The sequence below is a fragment of the Lynx rufus genome, unplaced genomic scaffold, assembly GCF_022079265.1.
Source record: "Lynx rufus isolate CCGP_SWC_20201006 ecotype Redwood Valley unplaced genomic scaffold, mLynRuf1.p SCAF_13, whole genome shotgun sequence".
Lineage (NCBI taxonomy): Eukaryota > Metazoa > Chordata > Mammalia > Carnivora > Felidae > Lynx > Lynx rufus.
In genome coordinates this window covers 32,265,907-32,287,648 of record NW_025814827.1, presented here as the reverse complement: position 1 = coordinate 32,287,648, position 21,742 = coordinate 32,265,907, and the positions used below count along the sequence as shown (strand labels likewise).

At 50.3% G+C, this 21,742-nt stretch overlaps 1 protein-coding gene across 3 annotated transcripts in view; it reads left to right on the top strand.

Moving 5' to 3' along the window:
- Positions 1–21,742, top strand: part of CAPN3 (calpain 3) — a 50,007-nt gene extending 28,265 nt beyond the window's left edge. Inside the window, exons 4-24 of one of the 3 annotated variants that reach the window (XM_047074493.1) lie at positions 303–436; positions 1,156–1,324; positions 2,192–2,335; positions 4,396–4,479; positions 5,547–5,632; positions 8,201–8,278; positions 9,058–9,218; positions 10,465–10,634; positions 10,980–10,991; positions 11,708–11,916; positions 12,703–12,739; positions 14,695–14,712; positions 17,632–17,745; positions 18,714–18,791; positions 19,192–19,249; positions 19,345–19,409; positions 19,825–19,893; positions 19,983–20,061; positions 20,276–20,392; positions 20,696–20,754; positions 21,116–21,742. In XM_047074493.1, the coding sequence (XP_046930449.1) occupies positions 303–436; positions 1,156–1,324; positions 2,192–2,335; positions 4,396–4,479; positions 5,547–5,632; positions 8,201–8,278; positions 9,058–9,218; positions 10,465–10,634; positions 10,980–10,991; positions 11,708–11,916; positions 12,703–12,739; positions 14,695–14,712; positions 17,632–17,745; positions 18,714–18,791; positions 19,192–19,249; positions 19,345–19,409; positions 19,825–19,893; positions 19,983–20,061; positions 20,276–20,392; positions 20,696–20,754; positions 21,116–21,142 (1,968 nt within the window). In that variant the 3' untranslated portion in view covers positions 21,143–21,742. The remainder of the gene's footprint in view (positions 1–302; positions 437–1,155; positions 1,325–2,191; positions 2,336–4,395; positions 4,480–5,546; positions 5,633–8,200; positions 8,279–9,057; positions 9,219–10,464; positions 10,635–10,979; positions 10,992–11,707; positions 11,917–12,702; positions 12,740–14,694; positions 14,713–17,631; positions 17,746–18,713; positions 18,792–19,191; positions 19,250–19,344; positions 19,410–19,824; positions 19,894–19,982; positions 20,062–20,275; positions 20,393–20,695; positions 20,755–21,115) is intronic. The other 2 variants (XM_047074492.1, XM_047074494.1) reach the window with 2 other exon arrangements.

Here is a 21,742-nt window from a genome sequence, read left to right as displayed (position 1 = left end):
ACTGAGCAGGAGAATGACAATCTCAAGCCCTCAGATATTCATGGGGGACCTACCATCCCTGAGGCTGGCCGGACTGTGTGCAAGAGAGAAAGCAAGATGTAGCCCACGTTCCTGCCCCCAAGGAACTCACGGTCCAGTTAGAGAAAGATACACACGCTCCAAACCCAAAAGAGTATGAACAAGGACCAAGTGCAGAGCTGAGGCAATGGGACCGCTTTGGGATCAAAGAGAGTCTGAGGAATGTGGAGGAGAGGCACGTGGTAACCTGACGATGTGACTCTGTCCTTGGTGCCTCTGTGCAGTTCTGGCGCTACGGAGACTGGGTGGATGTGGTCATTGATGACTGCCTGCCGACTTACAACAATCAACTGGTTTTCACCAAGTCCAACCACCGCAATGAATTCTGGAGTGCTCTGCTGGAGAAGGCTTATGCTAAGTAAGGCAACACTTGAGGATGTGAGGCAGGGCTAAAGGTGGTGGGCTGCAAAATCCAGCTGAAATCTTGTCACAAGAGGCAGCGTGCGTGCACATGTGCGCATGCGTAACAGTTCAACTGGGTCCCTAAGTCTGAGGGGGTCGGGTCCAGGCAGCAACGGCTATAACTAAAAAACTGTATTTAAGGGGAGGATGAAGACATGTGTAGGAAATCTTTAGCTTTAGCCTCCCATAGTGAGCACTTTAATTCTGCCTTCGTGGTGATGTTGCAAGTCTTATATTTGAGCATTAGATCTTTGAAGCTCACATTCCCAGGGTCTTGCTTGGCTCAACCTCATGATCACGCGGGATATTAATAAAGCCATGTTATCTCTCAACTTGGAAGCTCCACCCCAGCTATTTCTAAGGGCTCTATGGAGCCCTTCCTTGGGGTTCAGGGTATGGTGGAAAGAGAAGAGTCAGGAAGTGAGAATGGCTGGGTTCCCATCCCAGTGTTTCTGGTTCTCTGTGGCCTCGGGTAAGCCACTTAGCCTATAAGACTTAGTTGCTCGAAAGTGAAGAAAGAGAATCATGGTAGCTACTCCATTAGCTTACAGAGTTGTTGGAGAATTAGATAAGAGAACATCACAGGACCCGAGAGTAAAATTCTGGTGGCCCAGGGCCTGGGTCATGTTTCCTGGAACCCTGTGACCTCAGATTGGTCTTCATTCTCTCTCCAAGGCTCCATGGTTCGTATGAGGCCCTGAAAGGTGGGAACACTACAGAGGCCATGGAGGACTTCACAGGAGGGGTGACAGAGTTTTTTGAGATCAAGGATGCTCCCAGAGACATGTACAAGATCATGAAGAAAGCCATCGAGAGAGGCTCCCTCATGGGCTGTTCCATTGATGTAAGCCTGGGGTGTGGTGTGCAGGGCAGGGAGCAGGCAACTATCGGGAAGCCATCCATGTGATGAAAAGCAATGTAGGGCTTTCCTCTGGGACAGGGTGGATGTTTTGTTTAAGGAAGCAGGAACTGGCTCTCAACTTTGAAAATTTCTAAAGGAAGAAGAGTTCCTAGGGATTTTCACTAAGGAGACTGGGCAAAGACACTCCAAGGCCTAGACTTTAGGTAGAAATAGGTCCAGAGGCGTGTGTCAGCCCCGGCCTCTGTGGCCAGTGCTGCTCAACCTCAGCATGCCCCCAATTAAGCTGGCTGCATATCTGGTTCTGGACCTGAGCCAGCCAGTTCCCTGAGACAGCCTCTCAGTCACTGAGCTGTGATCCTGTCTCTCACTTAGGACACGGGCCTTGTGTTGTGATCTGGGAGAAGGTCGGCCTGCAGGCGCACTCTCAACACAACAGAGTAGTGTGATCTGACACTGGGGCTAAGGGTATGGAGACCCACAGAGTGGCCAGCCCTCCTGAGTTTCAGGAGACACACCTGCCCTGGGGGCTGCTCAGTGGATAATAGTCTTGGCTGGAGCTTTCCATCACGGAGGAAGGAACTGAAGCTGAATTCCTGAATTTCCTTCCTCTCCTAATACTCCAAATGGGTCCAAAAGCTTGGGAAGATCAGCTAGCATTAAACACCCCTGGATGAACATTTTCTTTCTGCATCACTTTTCTCCATCTTGTCTCCATTCACACTGTTTCTCTCTCCTCTTTCCCTTTGTCCCCTCCCTTCTTTCTGTCTCCTTCCCTTTCTATCACCCTCCTTTGTTTGATCTCTCCCTCCCTCTTCTGGACTGTCCCCGGCCCATCCCGTCGGGCCTCAGGATGGCACAAACATGACCTATGGAACCTCTCCTTCTGGGCTGAAAATGGGGGAGTTGATTGCACGGATGGTGAGGAATATGGATAACTCGCTGCTCAGGGACTCAGACCTCATCCCCAGGGACTCAGATGACAGACCAACCCGGGTGTGTACGCCTCCAATTGTCAGGAATGACCACCCCTCCCACCTGCATGACCCTGCATGAGGCCTGTTGGTGTTAGACTCCCCTCAGCAGCCAGTGCCTTACATGCAGACCTCCACATGGGCCTTCCAGGGGGCTGGGGTGGAATAACTTGCCTGCTCCAAGGCTCTTGGACAAGGTGAGGGAGACAGGATTTGGAGGAACTCTCTGTGGGAGTTCTTTCATACCCCGTGGTCCAGGCAGTTTCTCTGATAACAAATTAACAAGTAGAAATACAAGAGACTTTGTTCATTGTTAAATATTTCTTCTCTTCTAATTCAGGTATTCATTCAATGCAGATTTATTGAGCTCCTACCAGGTGCCAGACACTCTTGTAGTAAACAAACAAAAAAAATACATTTTGTTCACTAAAAGAGTCTCTCCCCTCATAGAGTTTATTTTCTAGTACTTTCAGAAGTAATGCATGCTCACTGAAAAATACTTAATAGAAAAGCATGGAGGAAAACTTAACACATGTTTTCTCCCATCTAAAGGTTGCAACTCTGAGTATTTAGTATATGTCCTTCTAGGATATTTCTTTGCGTACAGTTAATCTACATTTTTATTTTTAAAATGTTGTCACACTGTATGTACCTCTTTGCATTGTGTCTTTTTTCAGTTAGCTTTATGTTCTTAATGCGCCAATATGAACTATATTGTTAATGTGTCTCCCAAAACATTCTTTAATGTTTATTTATTTTTGAGAGAGAGAGAGCACCCGAGCATGCGAGTGTGAGTGGGGGAGGGGCAGAGACACAGGGGGGAACAGAGAATCCAAAGCAGGCTCTGCACTGACAGCAATGAACCCGATGCGGGGCTCAGACTAATGAACCGTGAGATCATGACCTGGGCCGAAGTCAGTTGCTCATCCGACTGAGCCACCCAGGTGCCCCTCAAAACATTTTTTTAGTGGTTGCACAGTGTGCCAACACACAGATAAGTTATAATTTATTTACCCAATACCCTATCATTGGAAAATTAGATTGTTTTCTCTTTCTTGTGTTGGCTATTATTTTTAAATGCTATCTTGAACATCCTAATAGATATATCTTTGTGTGTGTCGTGATAATTTCTTTGGGACAGAATGCCAGGGGAGGAATTGCTAGCTGTGCAAAAGTAATGCCAATAGAGTCATTTCAAGTGGTTTCCCAGGTCTAGACTTGAAAGATGCATGGACCTGCTTCCACATCCTTTCTATTCAGCATGGTCTGGGTCACGTAAGGACGAAGATGTGGAAGAGGCCAAGATGCCAAAAGCCCTGGCTCCACCTGCATCCCTGAAGTTGAAAAGGCTCACAAATTGCACAGCCTAGCATGGCTCCAGGAAGCTCTTCTTAAAGCTGTTATGTTACCAGGCAAAGGAGAGCCATAGAGATATGGTCTAGGGTTCAATGGGCATTGGAGATCCTATCCCTCTACTGAGCATCTTCTGGGGCTGAAACTTGGTAATTTCTACAAATCCAAGAGCTTCCCCTAGACCGGTAGGCCAAATCATGTCTGAATAGGACTCGACTCTGACCTCCTCCAAATTCCTTCCCTGGGCACTATGACTCTTGATTTCTTGAGTATTCTGTTCTTGATGGGTATGGAGGGGGGAATGGGATATACAGAGAGAAGGTTAGACCTATATGTTTCATCTAACCTCTTTTTTCAATTCCTTTCTCTTCCAGGAGTTGTCAAGTCTGGGTGGGCTCGAGGGAAGGGGCCTCCATTTGTCCCTGTTCCTCCTTTGAAAGACCCCAAGAGATCCAGAAAGGAGGGCCAGGGATCTGCTTACCTACATCGACATTGTCCCAGCCTCATACTGTTCTCCGATGGTCAGAACAGACCTTTTCAGGGCAACCAGCTTGAGGGAGACCACTTGTCTGGGCTATGTCTTCTTGACTCTCTAAAAGAGCCAGGGAGGGCCTTCTCATGGCCAGGATGTCCACTTTCAGAGCACAGAGGAGTCTGTGTCCTCGCAGAACCTGGAAAATGATCCAATGTGTGCAGGCCCTGATAGGCTGTCTGGTTTTTGCTCCACAGACAATTGTTCCGGTTCAGTATGAAACAAGAATGGCTTGCGGGCTAGTCAAGGGCCATGCCTACTCTGTCACTGGGCTGGAGGAGGTGAGGCTGATGGCGCGGGTGGCTGGGGAGCTATTTGGGTCAGCCTCCTGAAGTCAGGACTTAACTTACTGGGCCCCTTCACCTAGGCAGAGCTTGCCTCCTCTCAGAGGCACCACTCGCGGTCTGGGCCCAGCACCTGCATGCAGTTAGAGGGGACCATTGGGACTGGGAGACGTGGATCTTGCCACAAGGTGGTGCTCAGTTCATCTTTGCTTTTAGCGCTAAAAATGGCAGTTTTCCCAACAGTTCCAGGGAACAAATAGAAATCACTTTGGTTTTATGAAATTGATTTCATGGGCTCTCATGTCTCCTTTTCTTTGGGAGTTGAACAGATTCAATACTTTGCTCCCCCTGACACGTCGGGCTGAAGACAGGAAATTTGTCAGGACTATTGTGCACAGCTGGGCAGGCAGGCTGTGCCCTGTTCACAGGGATGGGCAGAGACTAGAGGCAGGGGTGCCTTTTTCTTTTCTTTTTTTCTTTTTATTTTTGAGAGACAGAGACAGCACAAGCAGGGGAGGGGCAGAGAGAGAGGGAGGCACAGAATCCGAAATAGGCTCCAGGCACTGAGCTGTCAGCACAGAGCCTGACTCAGGGCTCAAATTCACAGACTGCAAGACCACCTGAGCCAAAGTTGGACACTTGACTGACTGAGCCACCCAGGTGCCCCAAAGGGCACCTTTTTCTAATCAGTCCATCTATGGTGGCCATTTCTGTATAGTTACTCAGCCAGCAGGGTGTTTTTTCTAATTCAAACAAAGACACCTAATGTGTTAGAGTGGCCCTACAGTATATGCCCTCCCTCCTCCCCCAAAGCTCATAATGGCTGGGAAAACCACTTCTTAGAAGATGGTCAAGCCCTAACCTCTGCAGACTCAGTCCTAAGGTTCTGACCATTCACCTTGCCATTCTGCAAGCATGCCTCTGATTAGTCTCCCCGACCAGGACCAGGCAGGACAGCCCCCTGTACAGGATTCTGTCCCCATTCCCTCCCCAGCCCTCAGGGCAAGACAGAAAACCCCCTTTCCAGAAAGGCCCATAGCAAGAGTTTTTTCTCTTTGCCCAAGACCCTGTTCAAGGGTGAGAAAGTGAAGCTGGTACGGCTGCGGAATCCCTGGGGCCAGGTGGAGTGGAACGGCTCCTGGAGTGACAGGTAGGTGAGGGGGACGGTCCATGAGAAGGGGACAAACAGCCTGGGGCAAGGCTGGGTTGCATATCAAGATATATGAGGATTACAAATGCGTGGTCTAAAATTACCCTCCAGACCCATGATCCACAGAGGGGAAGTGGGTATGTGGGCTCTAGGGAAAGGCCCACAGAAGAGCCAGGAGAGCTGGGGATCCAGAGACCTCACTGATGGCCATTGACTGGAAAGTTTCTAAAAAGCACGGGCTAGGTCCAGGTAGAAGCAAAGTGTGAATGCAGGGGTCTGGACTAGACAAGGGATTTCCCTTCTCAGAGTCTCTGTGTCCTTATCTGTAAAATGGGAACAATACTAACACGTGGTGGGCTGGAGAGTGCCTAGCCAGTGCTAAGATTTCCTGTCCCTTGCTGTCCCCATGAAAAAGGTGCACAGTCCCCCTGAAAGATCTTACCACTTATCAGTGAATGGAATGAACTGGGTGCAGCGAAAGTACAAACACGGGGGACATTTACAAAGGAACATTTACAAGGCTTCATAGGCTGATGGCCAATTGCCTCACTGAGTGGAGAGAAGCCCCTTGAGTGCCTCTTTTATTCCCAAGAGGAGATAGCAGGACTCAGTAGCCATGTGTGCCTTCAGCCCCTGTGCTTGCCTCCACCCAGGGCACCATCATTACTGGTTCATTCAGCTCTTCATTTGCTGAGTAAGTCTTATTGAGCACCTACTGAACAGCAGGCACAGGCACAGGCACTGAGGATATTCTGTGAATAGGCAGCCTCCCTGGATGACTGAGGGGTTGACTCTAGTCCTCTTACTGCCTCTTGCAGCCATTCCCTGGCATTCCTTCACTCATCAGGGAGACAAATCCTTACTTCCTCTGTGCTGAGTGTGCAGCCAGCCCCATGCTACTAGCTGGGACCTAGAAACGAACAGACATAGGCCCTGCCCCTGCAGACTCCAGTGGGAAGGACAAAAAAAGCCCCACTGATGATTAAAATAAATGCTATCATAAAGGTCACAAAGAAGGATCCCCTCACCTAGTTTGCATGGGACAGGAAGAATAGAAAAATGTGGCCTGGTGAGAGTGGCATTTGACCTGTGTTCTCTGCTGTGGGAAGACCCTCAGTGCCCCAGCAGTTGTCCATTCTACTGGGCCAGGTCACCCACAGGGACCCTCACTGTGTCCTCCAGCCTCATTGTTTGGTGTCCAGCCTTAATTCATGTCCTGCCAATGCCTCGACTGCAGGGACTGCTGACAAGTGGGGCCCATCTCTGGGTCACTCAAGACCACCCTCCCTGTACTGTGTCCTCCCCCCTTTTTTTAATATTTATTTATTTTTGAGAGAGAAAGAGAGGGTGGGGCATAGAGAGCGGGAGACAGAGAATCACAAGCAGGCTCCGCACTGTCAGAAGAGAGCCCGATGTGGGGCTCGAACTCACAAACCCTGAGATCACGACCTGAGCCAAAATCAAGTCTGATGCTTAACCAGGTGAGCCAGTTGAGCCACCTGAGCCGCCTAGGGGCCCTCCCAACCCCCCCCCAACCCTCCCCAACCCATGTCCCTCCTTCTGCTATCTCAGTAATCTCCATTTCCCCTCTAGCATTCCCTGACCCCAAGCACTTCCTCAATCTTTTACCTTTCCAAGGACAACCCAGTTTAGTTTTATTCTCCTCAACAAGCCTGAAACACAGATGTGTTGTTTCCTCCCTCTTGAGGAGACATGTGGAAAAATCATCCTGCTTTTAGAAACATGAAGCCAGGCTATTTCCTGGGGTGACAGGAGAAAGGAAATGTTTACATACTTGGTGTTTTTCTCAGTAACTCAGTTACTTGTTAGATGGCAGGCACTGGTCTACAAGTTTTACATGTATTATTTCATTCATTGCTCATCACAGCCATATAAGTAGATCATAATACTCATTCTTCTTTTGCAATTGAGAAAACAGAAGCTGAGAGGTTAAGTGCCATGCCCAAGGTTATGTAGCTAGGAATGGTATTATCAAATGGCATCCAGTTAATCTATTTCCAAAGGTCAACTCTTAACCTTTAAAGTGAGGAGGGATATGGGGCACCTGGGTGGGTCAATCAGTTAAGCAGACTTCAGCTCAGGTCATGATCTCGAAGTCCCAGAGTTCAATCCCCGTGTTGGCCTCTTTGCCGACAGCTCACAGCCTGAAGCCTGCTTCAGATTCTGTGCTTCTGTCTCTCTGTCCCTCCCCTGTTCACTCTCTCTCTCTCTCTCTCAAAAACAAACAAAAACAAAAAAACAGAAATGAAAAACATTAAAAAAAATTTAAAGTGTGAGGAGGAAACAAAAAATTGTCCAGAGAAAGGTTAAGCCCTTACAAACCCATTTAAGGCCTTACTTACTCCTGAGGATAGTAGAAGGCCATTACTGGGTTTTACACTGAGGGAATCAGATCAGATTTCCATATCTGATGCTTCCTGCTTGCTGCAATTTGGAGATGGTCTACTCTTTCAACTTTTTCGTATTTCTCTTGATACCTCCTGTCCCATCCCACGTCAGGCCTCTCCCGTTCTTCTTCCTTCCATAATTCCTCCATTTTCCCTCCAGTTGGAAGGACTGGAGCTTTGTGGACAAAGCTGAGAAGGCCCGTCTGCAGCACCAGGTCACTGAGGATGGAGAGTTCTGGTGAGTCCAGGACCCAAGAGGACCCTGAAGGGTAAGGGATCCAGTGGGGAGCTGAAATCTCAAACCTCAATCCCTGGAAATAGGCCATCACATTGTAGCTCTCAGGAGATCTGGGCCCTGTTCTCTTCCTCCAGCCCAAAGCCCAACAGGATGGGGTTCTGAGAGGAGCCAGCCAGTCACAGAAACAACTAGAGCCTGGGACCAGGCCAGCACAAGGTGGCTCCTGCTTCGCCTATATCCCTCCGACGTGCACATGGCCCCAGCCACTTGCTCCCTGTCTCCTGGGCCAAAGCAGCTCTGCTTTGCTCACCCAATGCCACCCTCATCCTCACTCGGCTCATTTCTACTCAGCCCTTGAGTCTCAGCTTAAAGGAAACTTTTCCGGATCCCTGTGTTTTGCCCAGAACTGGGATTAATTAGTGAGACTCATCATCCTTGAAATTGCTTGCTTAGTTGTCTGTCCTTCCTCAAACCGTCTTTCTTTCCGGTGAGCCCAGCACAGCACCGGGGCCCAGGGCAGAGGCACACGGTGCCATTGGGAGAACTGAATTGCTACCGAGCTCTCCCAGAGAGGACACAGGAGTTTGAGCTATTACTGGAAGAGACAGTAGTTTGGGGTGGAGGCATGAGAACTGACAGTGTTTACCCTAACGAGGAAGGGCAGGGGCGTCCCTGGGGCCATGCCCAAGTTCCTGTGAACTGTGTGATGGTGCTGCTCCGGTCCCCGAGTCTTACCTCTCCCAGCCTCCCATATGGGTCTCTCTCTTCCAACCTCTCAGGATGTCATATGACGATTTCATCTACCATTTCACAAAGCTGGAGATCTGCAACCTCACGGCGGACGCCCTGGAGTCCGACAAGATGCAGACGTGGACGGTCTCCGTGAACGAGGGCCGCTGGGTGAGGGGCTGTTCTGCCGGAGGCTGCCGCAACTTCCCAGGTGGGAGAGGCTCGGGATGGGGGAGGGTCCAAGGGCAACAAGTTCCAGGTGGAATAATACCATTCACTGAGTCTGTATTAAGTTCCAGGTGTATCTTATCTTATTAAACCCTCCCCATTTTACCAAGAAGGAAACCGCCTGCTGAGGAGTGTGCGGTGGGGAGCTGGTAACAACTTTTAAGCAGGACACTGTGTCGGAACAACACTACATTCATAATGCTGAGGATGGGACTGGAAAACGGAGTTAGCAGAGCCTGCCAGGGCACAAGCCAGAGATGATGAAAACCAAAGCAAGTCGGGGGCAGCAGAGATGGAGGGAAGAGGGCAGATTTAGGGAACAGAATATTGGGTGACGTCACTGAAGAGTGACTTCAAGCTTCCCAGTTTGGGGGGCCCGAGTGGATGGTGTCAATGTCGCAATGTAAAACACACAGGAGGGAAAAATCAGCATGTTGTTTGTTTTTTTGGTGGAGTTGGTTGTGGGCTTGTGGGGAGAGGAGTTCGGTTTGGCACATGGGAAGTTGAGGCACCTGTAGAAATATCCAGGTGAAGACGTGTCCTAGAGAATTGGATACACAGATTAGAATGGTACTTGGTTGTATGATTAGAACTTGATATATATTTGTGGAATATATATAGTTCAGGCATTATGGTCATGCAGGGACAGTTAAAAAGTGGATAAAACAGGAGCGCCTGGGTGGCTCAGTCAGTTAAATGTCCGACTTTCCATCTCAGCTCGGGTCACGATCTCAGGGGTTTGTGAGTTGGAGCCCCACATGAGGCTCACAGCTGTCAGTTCAGAGCCTGCTTTGGATTATCTGTCTCCCTCTTTCTCTGCCCCTCCCTGCTCTCTCTCTCTCAAAAATAAACATTAAAAAAAGTTTTTTTAAGTGGATAAGACGGCCTAGGGAGGCAGAATAGTGGGGTGGGAGAGAGGCCTAAGACCACATCCCAAGGACCAACAACATTTAAAGGGCAGGTGAGGAAAGGGAAACCATCAGCAGAGAATGAGAATCACAGCTCCGGGAGGGGGAAGAAGCCACACACAGCCAAGCAGTGAGGCTCCATCTCTATAAAGGTGGAGCACAGTTCCCCCCACATAGTTTGGCAAATGCCTGCGTCATGCCTTCTGTATTTATTGAGCGCCTAGATGCAGGGGATAAATAGGTTCCCTCTGTCTTATTTCCCTTCCTGACCTTTCTCTGAGAGGCAGATCTGAATGTACGTTTCCTTCCTTGGGGGCACAGACACTTTCTGGACCAACCCACAGTACCGTCTGAAGCTCCTGGAGGAGGACGATGACCCTGAAGACTCGGAGGTGATCTGCAGCTTCCTGGTGGCCCTGATGCAGAAGAACCGGAGGAAGGACCGGAAGCTGGGGGCCAACCTCTTCACCATTGGCTTTGCCATCTACGAGGTGTGCAGTTCCTGACTAGCTTTAGCCCAGGAAACACATTCCTTGGGGGTGGGGAGCCTCCCAAATACTCAGTGCCTGCCCCCCTGGCCCTGAACTCCTAGAATCAGACCCTCATGTGTCAGAATCTCTTAGATATTTGTAATGAGTGGAAAAAACCAGGTTGGGGGAGATGGAGCAGGGCTGGGCTGGGGCTGGGGCTGGCCAGATAGATGAGGAGTAGATGAGGAGTCAGACATCTGCATTCACTCCACAGTTGTGGGCATTCCCTCCCTGCAAGAGTTTCATTCCCATTCAGATCTGAAGTCCACAGAATCTGAGCGTCTTCTTTTTCTGTTTCTCCTCAAGGTTCCCAAAGAGGTACAGAAGTGGCAGCGGCCAGCAGTTGTGTGCAGCATTACCTGGGGGTCCTGTGTCCATCAGTGGCACATCGGGAAGCTTCCTGGTGGGGTTTGAGGACAGGACTATGATAGGAGAGGGTCTCGCCTGGGTCACACAACTCCAGAGCGGGTGCCTCAGGGTACTGCATGACCCCCTGACTATCACCCTCATGAGAAGCCCTTTCTCCCTTCCCACCAGAGACTGTCACACATACGCTCTCACACATTCATACGCACTTCTTCTCTCACACACACGCATACACTTGCTCACACTCATACACATTTGCACTCACAGTTACACACTCACGCACACAGTCACACAGACACATTCTGAGGGTGACTGCCCTCTTTGGGATGGAGGAATCGCCTCCCTCAGACCCCAGCCAAGGCCCCTCCTGCCTCCTTGGGGTCCTTCCCCAGCCTGGAGGTGATTTGGAGCTGACCAGCAGCAGTTCTGGTAAGTGGGGGGAATGATAGACTTGACCTTCACTTCTGAATCACAACAGAAAAAGAGGAAATGGGGTAGGGAGCTCCAGGGATGTTGAGCTATTTGAGGCCTTGGGAATCGGAAGTAGGTAGGTCATGACAGTGAACTGGGTAACCAGGGAGTTGGGGTAACCCCTGGACGGGGACTGTGAGCAGGACAGGACATCCTTCTGGAGGAGCTCAGGTCCCTCGGGCTCTTCTCCCCTTCAGATGCACGGGAACAAGCAGCACCTGCAGAAGGACTTCTTCCTGTACAATGCCTCCAAGGCCAGGAGCAAGACCTACATCAACATGCGGGAGGTGTCTGAGCGCTTCCGCCTACCTCCCAGCGAGTATGTCATCGTGCCCTCCACCTATGAGCCACACCAGGAGGGAGAATTCATCCTCCGGGTGTTCTCTGAAAAAAGGAACCTCTCTGAGTGAGTCAGCCTGCTTTCCCCTCCTGTCCCTAAAAGCCCATGTGGCCCATTCCAGAGATTGGAGATGTGAGGTAGCTGGACCTGTCACCTCCAGGAATCCTGGGATATGTTGGCCAGGCTGCCCTTCTTCCTCTGCTCCTGAGTCACTGGCCACATCTCCTCCATTTGTTTAGTCAGTCTGTCACCCCACAGATCTCTATAGAGAACCTACTAAGTTCCAGGCACTCTTTTTCTAGGGACTAAGGATAGAACAGTGAATTAAACAGAAAGAAATCCCTGCCCTCATGGAGTTCAACATTCTAGCATGAGACAGCAATGCATAGGGGGAAAAATATGCATATATATGTGTTTGAGGGAGGTAAGTGATAAGGAGAAAGAAATACAGTAGGGAACAAGGATAGGAGGCATTAGGGGTGACGGAACTTTTAGGTGAGGTGACCAGGGAAGCCAGCAAGGCCACATCCTGCATTTTTTGCTCACTGCCGATGATTTCATAAGCCCAACTACTCTGGACTCTGCCCTTGAGAAACACAAAGTCTAGGGGTAGGTGGCTGAGTCTGGGCACCTGGGCAAAGCCAACAAGAACCCATGTGTCTGCACTTGGCTGCTGGGGATGGTGCCTACATGGGGTTGGTTCCCGTGGTGGAGTATTAGTTCCTGTGGTTCCCTTGAAGTCAGCTCTGACTTGGCTCTGAGGACCTGTGTGGCCTGGGCGAATTCTCTCTATGCTTCCTGCTTACTCCTGGGGACAGTGAGACCCCCGCTCATGTTTGTGTTTCTCCACAGGGAAGTTGAAAATACAATCTCCGTGGATCGGCCCGTGGTGAGTGCTTTAGTTCTTATGTGTGAGAAGGTCCAGAGGCTCACCTTCCCCCATCCAGGCAGGGGACATAGGGGCGGTGGAGGGGAGAGTGGGTATTGGCAGAGAAGATGGGAGTCTAGGGCCTGCAGGGCAATTCTTCCTTGTTAGTGCAGTTTCTGTTTGTCCCAACTAGAGGTAACAGGCCTCACGGTACTGGGCCGTGTACTCAATCCAGGGTCTAGGAAGCACAGAAGAAGAGTCCTAGAAGGGAAAAGCAGTTTGAACAGCGAGAGGGAGGGGTCAAGGCCATAGTAAGGGACAACAAGAGCAACAGATTGGATTATGAGAGTCAGTCTCACATATGGAAAAGAATACACACCAGCTCAGGAGTCAGCATCAAAACCTGGGTCCTCCACCTAGAGCTGGGTGATTTGGACAAATTACGTAACCCCTCATTTTCCTACTCTGTAAAATGGGGACAATAATATGTGCCTTGCAAGGCTCTTAGGAAGTTTGAATCAATGAGATCATGTATGTGAAGTGCCTGGCACAGCACAGATCCTTAAATGGTGGTTATAATTCATGAGCTTTATATCTCAAAAGGTACTTCCCACATGCATTACCTCACTTGATCCTTGCAAGGTTTCTGAGATGTGATAAGATTATTATCAGCCCTGGTGCTAAGGAAGTAGAGGTTCAGTGGGGTTAAATGGCTCCCGTGGTTCACAGGTCTCATTAAATGGCAGGGCTGAAACTGACATTCAGATTCTCGGAGCCCAGATTCTCCAGGTTCTCAGGCTGCTTCCCCAGTCGCCATGTGGAGACCAGTTCCCACGTGTTTGAGTCCGTGAGTTAGAAGCACAGAGTTGGTATATGTGGCTTCTCTTTGTTAAGGAGTCTTGTGACTGCCTTGGGCTTTTGGGCCTTGGTTTATAAACATCCCCTGTGCTCTGTGTGACTTGGGCCAATAAGAGGACAGCAAATGCCCCACTGAGCTATCTTCTGGGTGGTGACACTCAGGGCTCCAATCCTGACCCTATGCCATTGCCAGATCTCCAAGTGCCTTCTGAATTATCACAGGACATTCATCTTAGGATTAAATGCATTTGGTTCTATTCTTATTTGTGAAACATTAGTAATCAGGGTAGTATATTGATGAGGAATCTCAAACTCAGGAGCTTATGGGAGCTGGCATGCCACTGAACTGGGTAGGGCAGGCACATGTGGGGCTTTTGATGTCCCTCCACAGACATGTTCACCTGGAGTTCTCAACTGACACCTAGCTTCAGTGTTGGAGGGACAACCGGAGTGGTGGTGACTATGGCATCTGGAGGGTACAGGCAGCAGCTGCCCTCAGCTCCCCAGATCGTTGCCAGTGCAGCCTGCCAGACCTCCTAGTTTTATTTTGTTTTAAAGCCCCAAACTTAGATTCCCACATTAAGTCTCTCCCTATGTTATAAATATCTGCTAAAACAAAACGGGGGCGCCTGGCTGGCTCACTCGGTAGAGCACGCAACTCTTGATCTCGGGGTTGTGAGTTTGAGCCCCATGTTAGACATGAAGCCAACTTAAAAAGAGTTTTAAAAAATTAAAACAAAACAAACCCCCCCAAACTCTGGAAGTCAAGCAAAATTCATTTTCAGGCCAGTTTGGGTGAGCCACTTTTTTTGGTGTTTTAGAAACTAACTTCACTTAAAAATATAAAACTTTAGCCCGAAGATTCCTTTCCTTGGCGGTGTCTAATAGGAGTGGACTATAAGAACGGCCACCAGAGCGGCCACCAGTCTCTGAGCATGGAGAACTCTGACCTCCCTTCACCCTCCAGGCCTCTTTTGGCTCTGTGTGGCCCAGATTTCTGGACCCCAGAGCCTCACTCCAAGCTGAGGCCCAAATCACAGGGAAGTCAAAAGCCACTGGGTTTTCTGGAAACTTGATTTTCACTTATTCTGCATTTGTTGTTTCCTTTCCTTATGCAGAAAAAGAAAAAAACAAAGGTGGGTGTAACAGGGTGAGTGGGTAGACAGCAGAGTGTGTTTGTGCATGTGTGTGTGTGTGACAGCATGTGTACCAGACTTGCCTCTTCCCTCACTGACCCCCACCTCACCTTCCTGGGCCCAGGTCACAGCTAAGGGTGTGGACCAATGTTAGCTAACACTGGCCAGGTGAAGGCTACGGGCCAGGCACTCTTCCAGGTGCTTTCCATGGATATGCTCAATCCTCACAACAACCCCATGACATTGGTACTGTTATCCTCCCCACTTTCAGAGAAAGAAAAGGTACAGATGGATCCCCTAAATTGTCCAAGTGTGGCAGAAGCAGCACTAAGAGCCCAGGCAGTCTGGCTCCAGAGTCTGCCCTGAACCACCATGCTCACCTTTCATATGAGGGAGGAAGAGGATGGCCAACCAGTGAAAATGGGCCTGATATGGGGGCTCTTGCAAAAACCAGAAGCACCCCTTCTTTCTCAGAAGTGCTAAGTAGGGCTTGATTCTTTGGGGTGGGGGGAACAGCAACTGTTTTGTGTTTCCCAGGGTACAGTGAGACAGGTGTGTGAGGGTTTCCATGGAGAGAGTCTTGAGATGCCAGGTGCTTGCTCTGGAGGCAGGACTGCTCCTTCTCCCTCCTTTCCGTTCCCTGCCTCCTCCCCACTCCTCCTGTTTCCTTAGCCTGCTCTGTAGGGGATGACAGAGGATGCCCAGAGAGGCTAAGTCACGACCAGGGCTCTCGTTCTAGGTGAAGCTTGTTCCACATCCTTTTCTAGGAAAGCAGCCTCTCCATAAGCCTGCTCCTCAAAGCCATGGAACCCAACAGACCTGTGTCCAGGTAGCAGTGGAGAAAGGGAAAGAGAACTTCACCCTCATAGCCCCAGAGTTGCTGATCAACTTGACTGGTTTAATGGGGAATGAGAGCTACTTGGACAGCTTCCCCTCTGGGTCTTGGGAGGTTGCTATGATCCATTGATTCACCAGGGCCTCAGTGTCCTGATTATAACCACTTTGTTATGAGGACACCATTGCTAAAGGTGACCATGTGTGGTAAGAGCATCTCAGGGACCTCAGAACAAAGCTTTCATCTGGGACCAGCGGCATTGTTTCCTTTGTGTGGTTTTGGAATTCAGAAGTACAGTTGTTTAGCAACTCAAATCCCCTCCTATATCCCAGCTCCATGTACCCCATAACCTTCCCCTTGTCCCCAGGGCCTATAGTGATGACTAACCCTTTCAGAATTTTGGTTTGACCGCTCAGAGTGCCATACAGAGATGACTGACCTTTGGGCATCCTCGGGCCCATGAGGTAGTTAGCCACAGGCCTTCGGATGAGGTTTGGCATTAGTGTTTTATGGTGGTGCCTGGAAGGATCTACCATAGAGGTCCTCTAAGTGTTGACGCTGGTGCAGACCAGAGCTGACACTGATCAAGCACCTACCATGCAGTAGGCACTGTGATAGGGGTAAAACATACATTGTTTTCAGTTACAACAGTATCTACAAGGTGAGCGCTATGACTGTTCCCCTTTTATAGATACTTTACAAGTATTCAGAGAAGTGAAGAGACTTGCCAAAGAAACAACTAATGAATGGGGAAACTGGAAGCCACATTGATCTGCCCCCAAACCCATGTTTCTTGCCCTCACTGATCTGGTGCAGGCCCCTTACACTCCAAGACCTGTGTTTTCCAGACCCACACTTGGGCCCAGAGATGTGTGCCTGGCAGGGGTGATTCATGGCCACACCATGGCCAAACCATATCCATAGGCACACATTTCCCCTCCAACTGTGACCCACAATTGCTCTAGGATCCTCACAGGTATCATTTGCTTGCACAAGACCCTTTGCTTGGAAGGTAGAGCAAGCCAGGGCTGTTGGGGCCTGCTGGGAGCCAAAGTTCTAGGAGCTGTTTCTGTAGGTCTGACCATTTGTGCAGTTCTAGATGAACCACATGGAAAGGCAGAAGGGGATTCAGAAACCGGTCCCATTGCTTTTTTGCTTAGAGAGATTCTGACTGCCACATTGCTCTCTGCACTGCAGCCATGAGCCCCTATAACCTTGCCTTCCTCTGGCTTTCCCTGTGGGGTGATGGCACCAACGAAGGGTGGCACAGCATGGCAGCCGCTCCCTGCTCTTTTTGTGTCCTCTTCACTTGCTTGAGCATGTCTTGAAAATATCCCTTATATTTGGGTAGCATCTTCAGTGTTTTTGCAGTAGCTCTATATTCAGCCTCGCATGCGATCCCCACCAAAGCCCCATGAGAAAGGCCGAGCAGGTTCTGTTATCCGCATTAATGGATGCATTACGGGAGGCCAGAGAGGTTATTGCTCGTTTGTGAGGACAGGACTGGAATTTTAGCCCTGTGTTCTGACCTCTCACCCATTAATCGGAGTCTTTTTTCAGTCTGTCCTCTGCGGTGTCGCAGAGGTTCCTTGGAGGTGCCTCCGTAGCTGCCACAGCTGATACAGGTGTGCTGAGGAAAAAGAGCTCTGCCCTCTTCATCAAGCGGAGAGGCTTGTTTTTAATGACGTGTGATACACTGGGCTTCTGGGGAAATTTAATTTGAACAGTGTTTCCATTTGAAAAAAAAAAAAGCCTAAAAATAATAGAATATCATTGTAGTGGATCTCACTACTTTTAACATTCTTAGCGTTTTCACAGGTACTACCTACCTTGTCGAACCCTCCTAGCTCTACCATCAGGAGATAAGGACCTGAGGTCCAGAGAGACTTAGCATCTTACCCCAAGTCACACAGCTTGTTAGCGGCAGGGATGGAGCTTGAACTGAGGTTCAAGAGCTCCGAGCTCTGCTCTTTTCCTCTTCACTAGACGAAGCCGCTCCAGGAGGGAGGCTGCCTCCATGTGCCCGCTCAGCCTGTAATCCTTGCTTCCTTCCTGCCCCTTCCCTACTTCCCTCTTCTCTCCAGCCCATCATCTTCGTTTCGGACAGAGCAAACAGCAACAAGGAACTGGGTGTGGACCAGGAATCAGAGGAGGGCAGAGACAAAGCAAGCCCTGATAAGCCAGAGAAATCCCCACAGGTTTTTGAGCATGTGGCATGAATGGGGTGGCTAGCAAACAGTGGGGGCCTCTGGATTGGAGGGGCAGTATGGTGGGGTGTCCCTTTAATGTCTGCAGGTTTGGATTTATCCCAGTGACCTTTTCTCTCATCACGTTCTCCTAAAATTTGGGATGCTGCTTGGGCGAATGTCTTGAGGGGGTGGCAGCCACACCAAGCCAGTCCCAGGCCTGGGAAGGACAGGCTAAGCCTGCCCACTGGAGCCCCCCAGCCAGGACAGCGAAGGAAAAGGAAGGCAGAGCCTGGGACACAGCCAGCTTGAGAGAGCCCAAGACAGAACAACTCCTGTGCCCTGGTGTCCTCGAGCTCTTGACAATGAGGGGATAAAGAATAGTAGCAGAAAAGGGATGGACATCCGCACTGGAGTCCTGTGGAGCCCAGGGAAGGGTATTAGATTGATGTGGGGAGAGGAGGTCATATAAAGCTTTAGTGGAGATGAGGCTGAGGGACCAAAGTCCACAGATCGATCCGGGGCCACCTCCTCCATCGTGGAATGTCCATCGTGGAATGTCCTCCTTCATCGTGGCGTGTGGGCATCCTCTGAGGATTTGGCCTTGATGACAGAGGTGGCAGGAAGTACCAAAATGGTCTGGTCCCCTTTGTCCTTCTAGAGCTCATTTGGTTCGGATGGTCAAGCTCAAAACAGTGGTGGGGGTGGGGAGAGAAGACCAAGGGGGCTGTCTACATGTCGGCATGGCTTATCTAACTCCTCTGGCTGGGATGTCTGGAGCGAAGGGTCGCTGGGCCTAGAGGATTGTCACTCCGGCTCACTAAGTTCAACTGAGAAAAGCCATTTGTCCTGTACCCAGCTCCTGCTGCCACCTAGGGCTGGTTTAGGCACTCTGGCTCCCTCGACCCGAAGGAACTTTCCTCATGGGTCTGTCTGTCTCCCTGATCACTGTGAACCACTTTTCCTTTGTGCTTCCACAGCCACGGCCTGGCAACACCGGCCAAGAGACTGAGGAGCAGCAGCAGTTCCGGAACATTTTTAGGCAGATAGCAGGCGAGGTGAGTACCGCCAACCTGGACTCCTACAGAGGCTCCTCTCCTTGATTAGCTGCTCTGATGACCAGTTATTTCATTATTGTTCAGTAGGGGCCCTTCTGGCTTTTGGTGGAAATGGGGGATATGCATGTGTGCCACAGAAATCCACACACAAATCCTCAGGTCCTTGAGTTTAGACCAACATCCACTTGGGTGCCTCGGAGGCCTTTTTGCTCTGAGCTGCCCACTGTGGTCTGGACACTGAGGGTGCTGTGTCTTCCTTGGAAAAACCCCAGCCTCCCATGACAGAATAGCACTGACAGGGACTTTACCAACATGGAGAGCTGGGATTTGTTTTGCAAACCCTCTGTTCCATCAGCTACTGTCCCCTTGGACTGTCATTCTCTACTCCCTTCCTCCTCAGGATATGGAGGTCTGTGCAGATGAGCTCAAGAATATCCTTAACACGGTTGTGAACAAACGTGAGTGGCTCAGACTGTGTGTGGAGGACGGGCAGGCAATGAGTGTGTGTCCGGTTATCTGAAAGAAGCTCCTCACTCTTCTCCATACCTCCCAGATAAGGACCTGAAGACACAAGGGTTCACGCTGGAGTCCTGCCGTAGCATGATTGCTCTCATGGATGTATCCTTCCCGCCACCCTCCCCCCGCCCCATGCAGCCCCTGGGGGCCAAAGCAACAATGAGGGGTGCCCAGTGAGAAAGAGGGGCCGTTGGAGGAGGCACAGCTGGGCAAGACATTGGGTTGTAACCAGCCCCTAACCTCTGCCCTCACCTCAGGCCTGGGATTCTGCCTAAGGCCCTGCCTGAGCAAAAATGGTCCTTAGGAGATAGGCTCCTTGGGTTTTAGAGCAGACACTAACTTTGGCTGAGAAGGTGTGGAGGGGAGGGTTAAACCCCAGGACAGGACAGTGGGTAGGATATCTGGGGCAGAGCCTTCCTGTGAGGCGACCTTCCCTGTAGTCCCCTAGACCCCCCTTCCTTCCAACCCAGGGGGATTTCGCTATGTGTGCCCTGTAGCCCTGACCTCCTTCCTCCAGACAGATGGCTCTGGGAGGCTGAACTTGCAAGAGTTCCATCACCTTTGGAAGAAGATTAAAGCCTGGCAGGTGAGCAGAGAACGAAGCAAGGGAGTGAAAGAGGGGGTTAATTCAGGGGGTTACTATGTGACCTCTGTCCTGAAATTTTCTATTGCCAGAAAATTTTCAAACACTATGATACAGACCAGTCTGGTACCATCAACAGCTATGAGATGCGAAATGCAGTCAATGATGCAGGTGCTGGGGAAGCAAGTGGGTGGTGGGGATGTGGACTCGGGCTGGTGGAAGCAGGAACTGGAGGGTGGGGGCAGAAGGCCGCTAGGGGCCTACTAGCCAAAGGAAGGAGAAAGTGCTTCTCATCCCCCAGGCCAGAGTGGCTGAGAGGCAGGGAAAATAGAATGCCAGGCTAATCCTCAGCCTCCTTCGTCCTCTCCCGTGCTGCCCCCTACAGGATTCCACCTCAACAGCCAGCTCTACGACATCATCACCATGCGGTATGCAGACAAGCACATGAACATCGACTTTGACAGCTTCATCTGCTGCTTCGTCAGGCTGGAGGGCATGTTCAGTAAGTGCGGGGGCTACCTTTCTGCACTCTTGTGCCCCTCCCCCCACAGTGACAGGAGCCGCAATAGGAATCTCAGCCTGATCATCTTCTAGTCTACTCCATCCAACAGGGTCTGAACAAAAGCACAGACTCTCTTTAAGCTCAGAATGGGCTGGCAAAGGGAGGATGATGGTTGGTACTCGGCCCAGCAGATTTTTGTGCTGAAGGACAACACTTAGTACACAGTCCTCTTAAGAAAAGTTATAATACTGGAGGGGAAGGGACCCTTTAACTGGCCTCTGGCCTGTGCATTCTTCCACACAGGAGCTTTCAATGCATTTGACAAGGATGGAGACGGTATCATCAAACTCAACGTTCTAGAGGTAAAGCCTAATAGAAGCAGTACACTCACCACACACCTTCAAATTCAGGGTGGAGGAATCAATGGAGGTGGAGGGATGGAATGGGAACGGAATGGAAAGGGAAGCTCAGTTGGGCATGTGGCTCGTAGGGAATGCGTACTGGGAGAAGTCTCCAACGGGGACTTGGATCCTAAAAGCTTTTAGGCTGGAAAATAACCTTTTAGTAGAGACCGGAGAAGCATGCCATAAACCACTGCTTCTTAGAAAAATCTTCCCAGTGTCTGGCATGCTGGGGATGTCCCTTTCCCCCTACCCTATCACACCCTTAAGGTTGGGCTCTCTTTTCTTGTTCACATTCTGATCCTGGGACTTCCTCTTTCAGTGGCTGCAGCTCACCATGTATGCCTGAACCAAGCTGGCCTCACCCAAGGCCATACAGATCACTCAGGATTTCCATTTCATCCAATATAGCTACAGCCACTTACCTCAAAGGACACAGTAGCTGCACCTACCGCCCCCCCCCCCACACACCCCCCGCAAGCCTCCAGGTGCCTCCTTGGTCTCATTCCTCCTCTACTTCACTCCCCACTCGGCCTCAGGGCATCTGTCCATCTGTCACGCCCACACTGACCCATCAGTTAAGGAACGAGGGAGAACAATTTTGTCCCTTTGCCAAATGGAGGCAAGTGTCTGTCTGCCTCAGGTAGTTGTAGCCCAGCTGAGAGGCTTGCTCAGAATCTGAGTGGCCTCAGTTCTGAAGGAAGTTCCTTAGCTTGCCCTAGGCTGTTCCCGGAAGCATTTGCCAATGGCACTCAGCATTTGCTGTGCTAGAGTCCTCCATCACCTTCATGTTGTCCCACTCATGGGACAGTAACCAAACTAGTACTTGGTTCTGATTGTTTCAGGATGGGCCCGCTCCGGGATAAACTAGCTCAGTGGAAGAGGGCTGGATACTTTGGGCTGTATGACTCATAAGTTTGGCTGCATTCTGAAAAGAGTTGATCTAAAT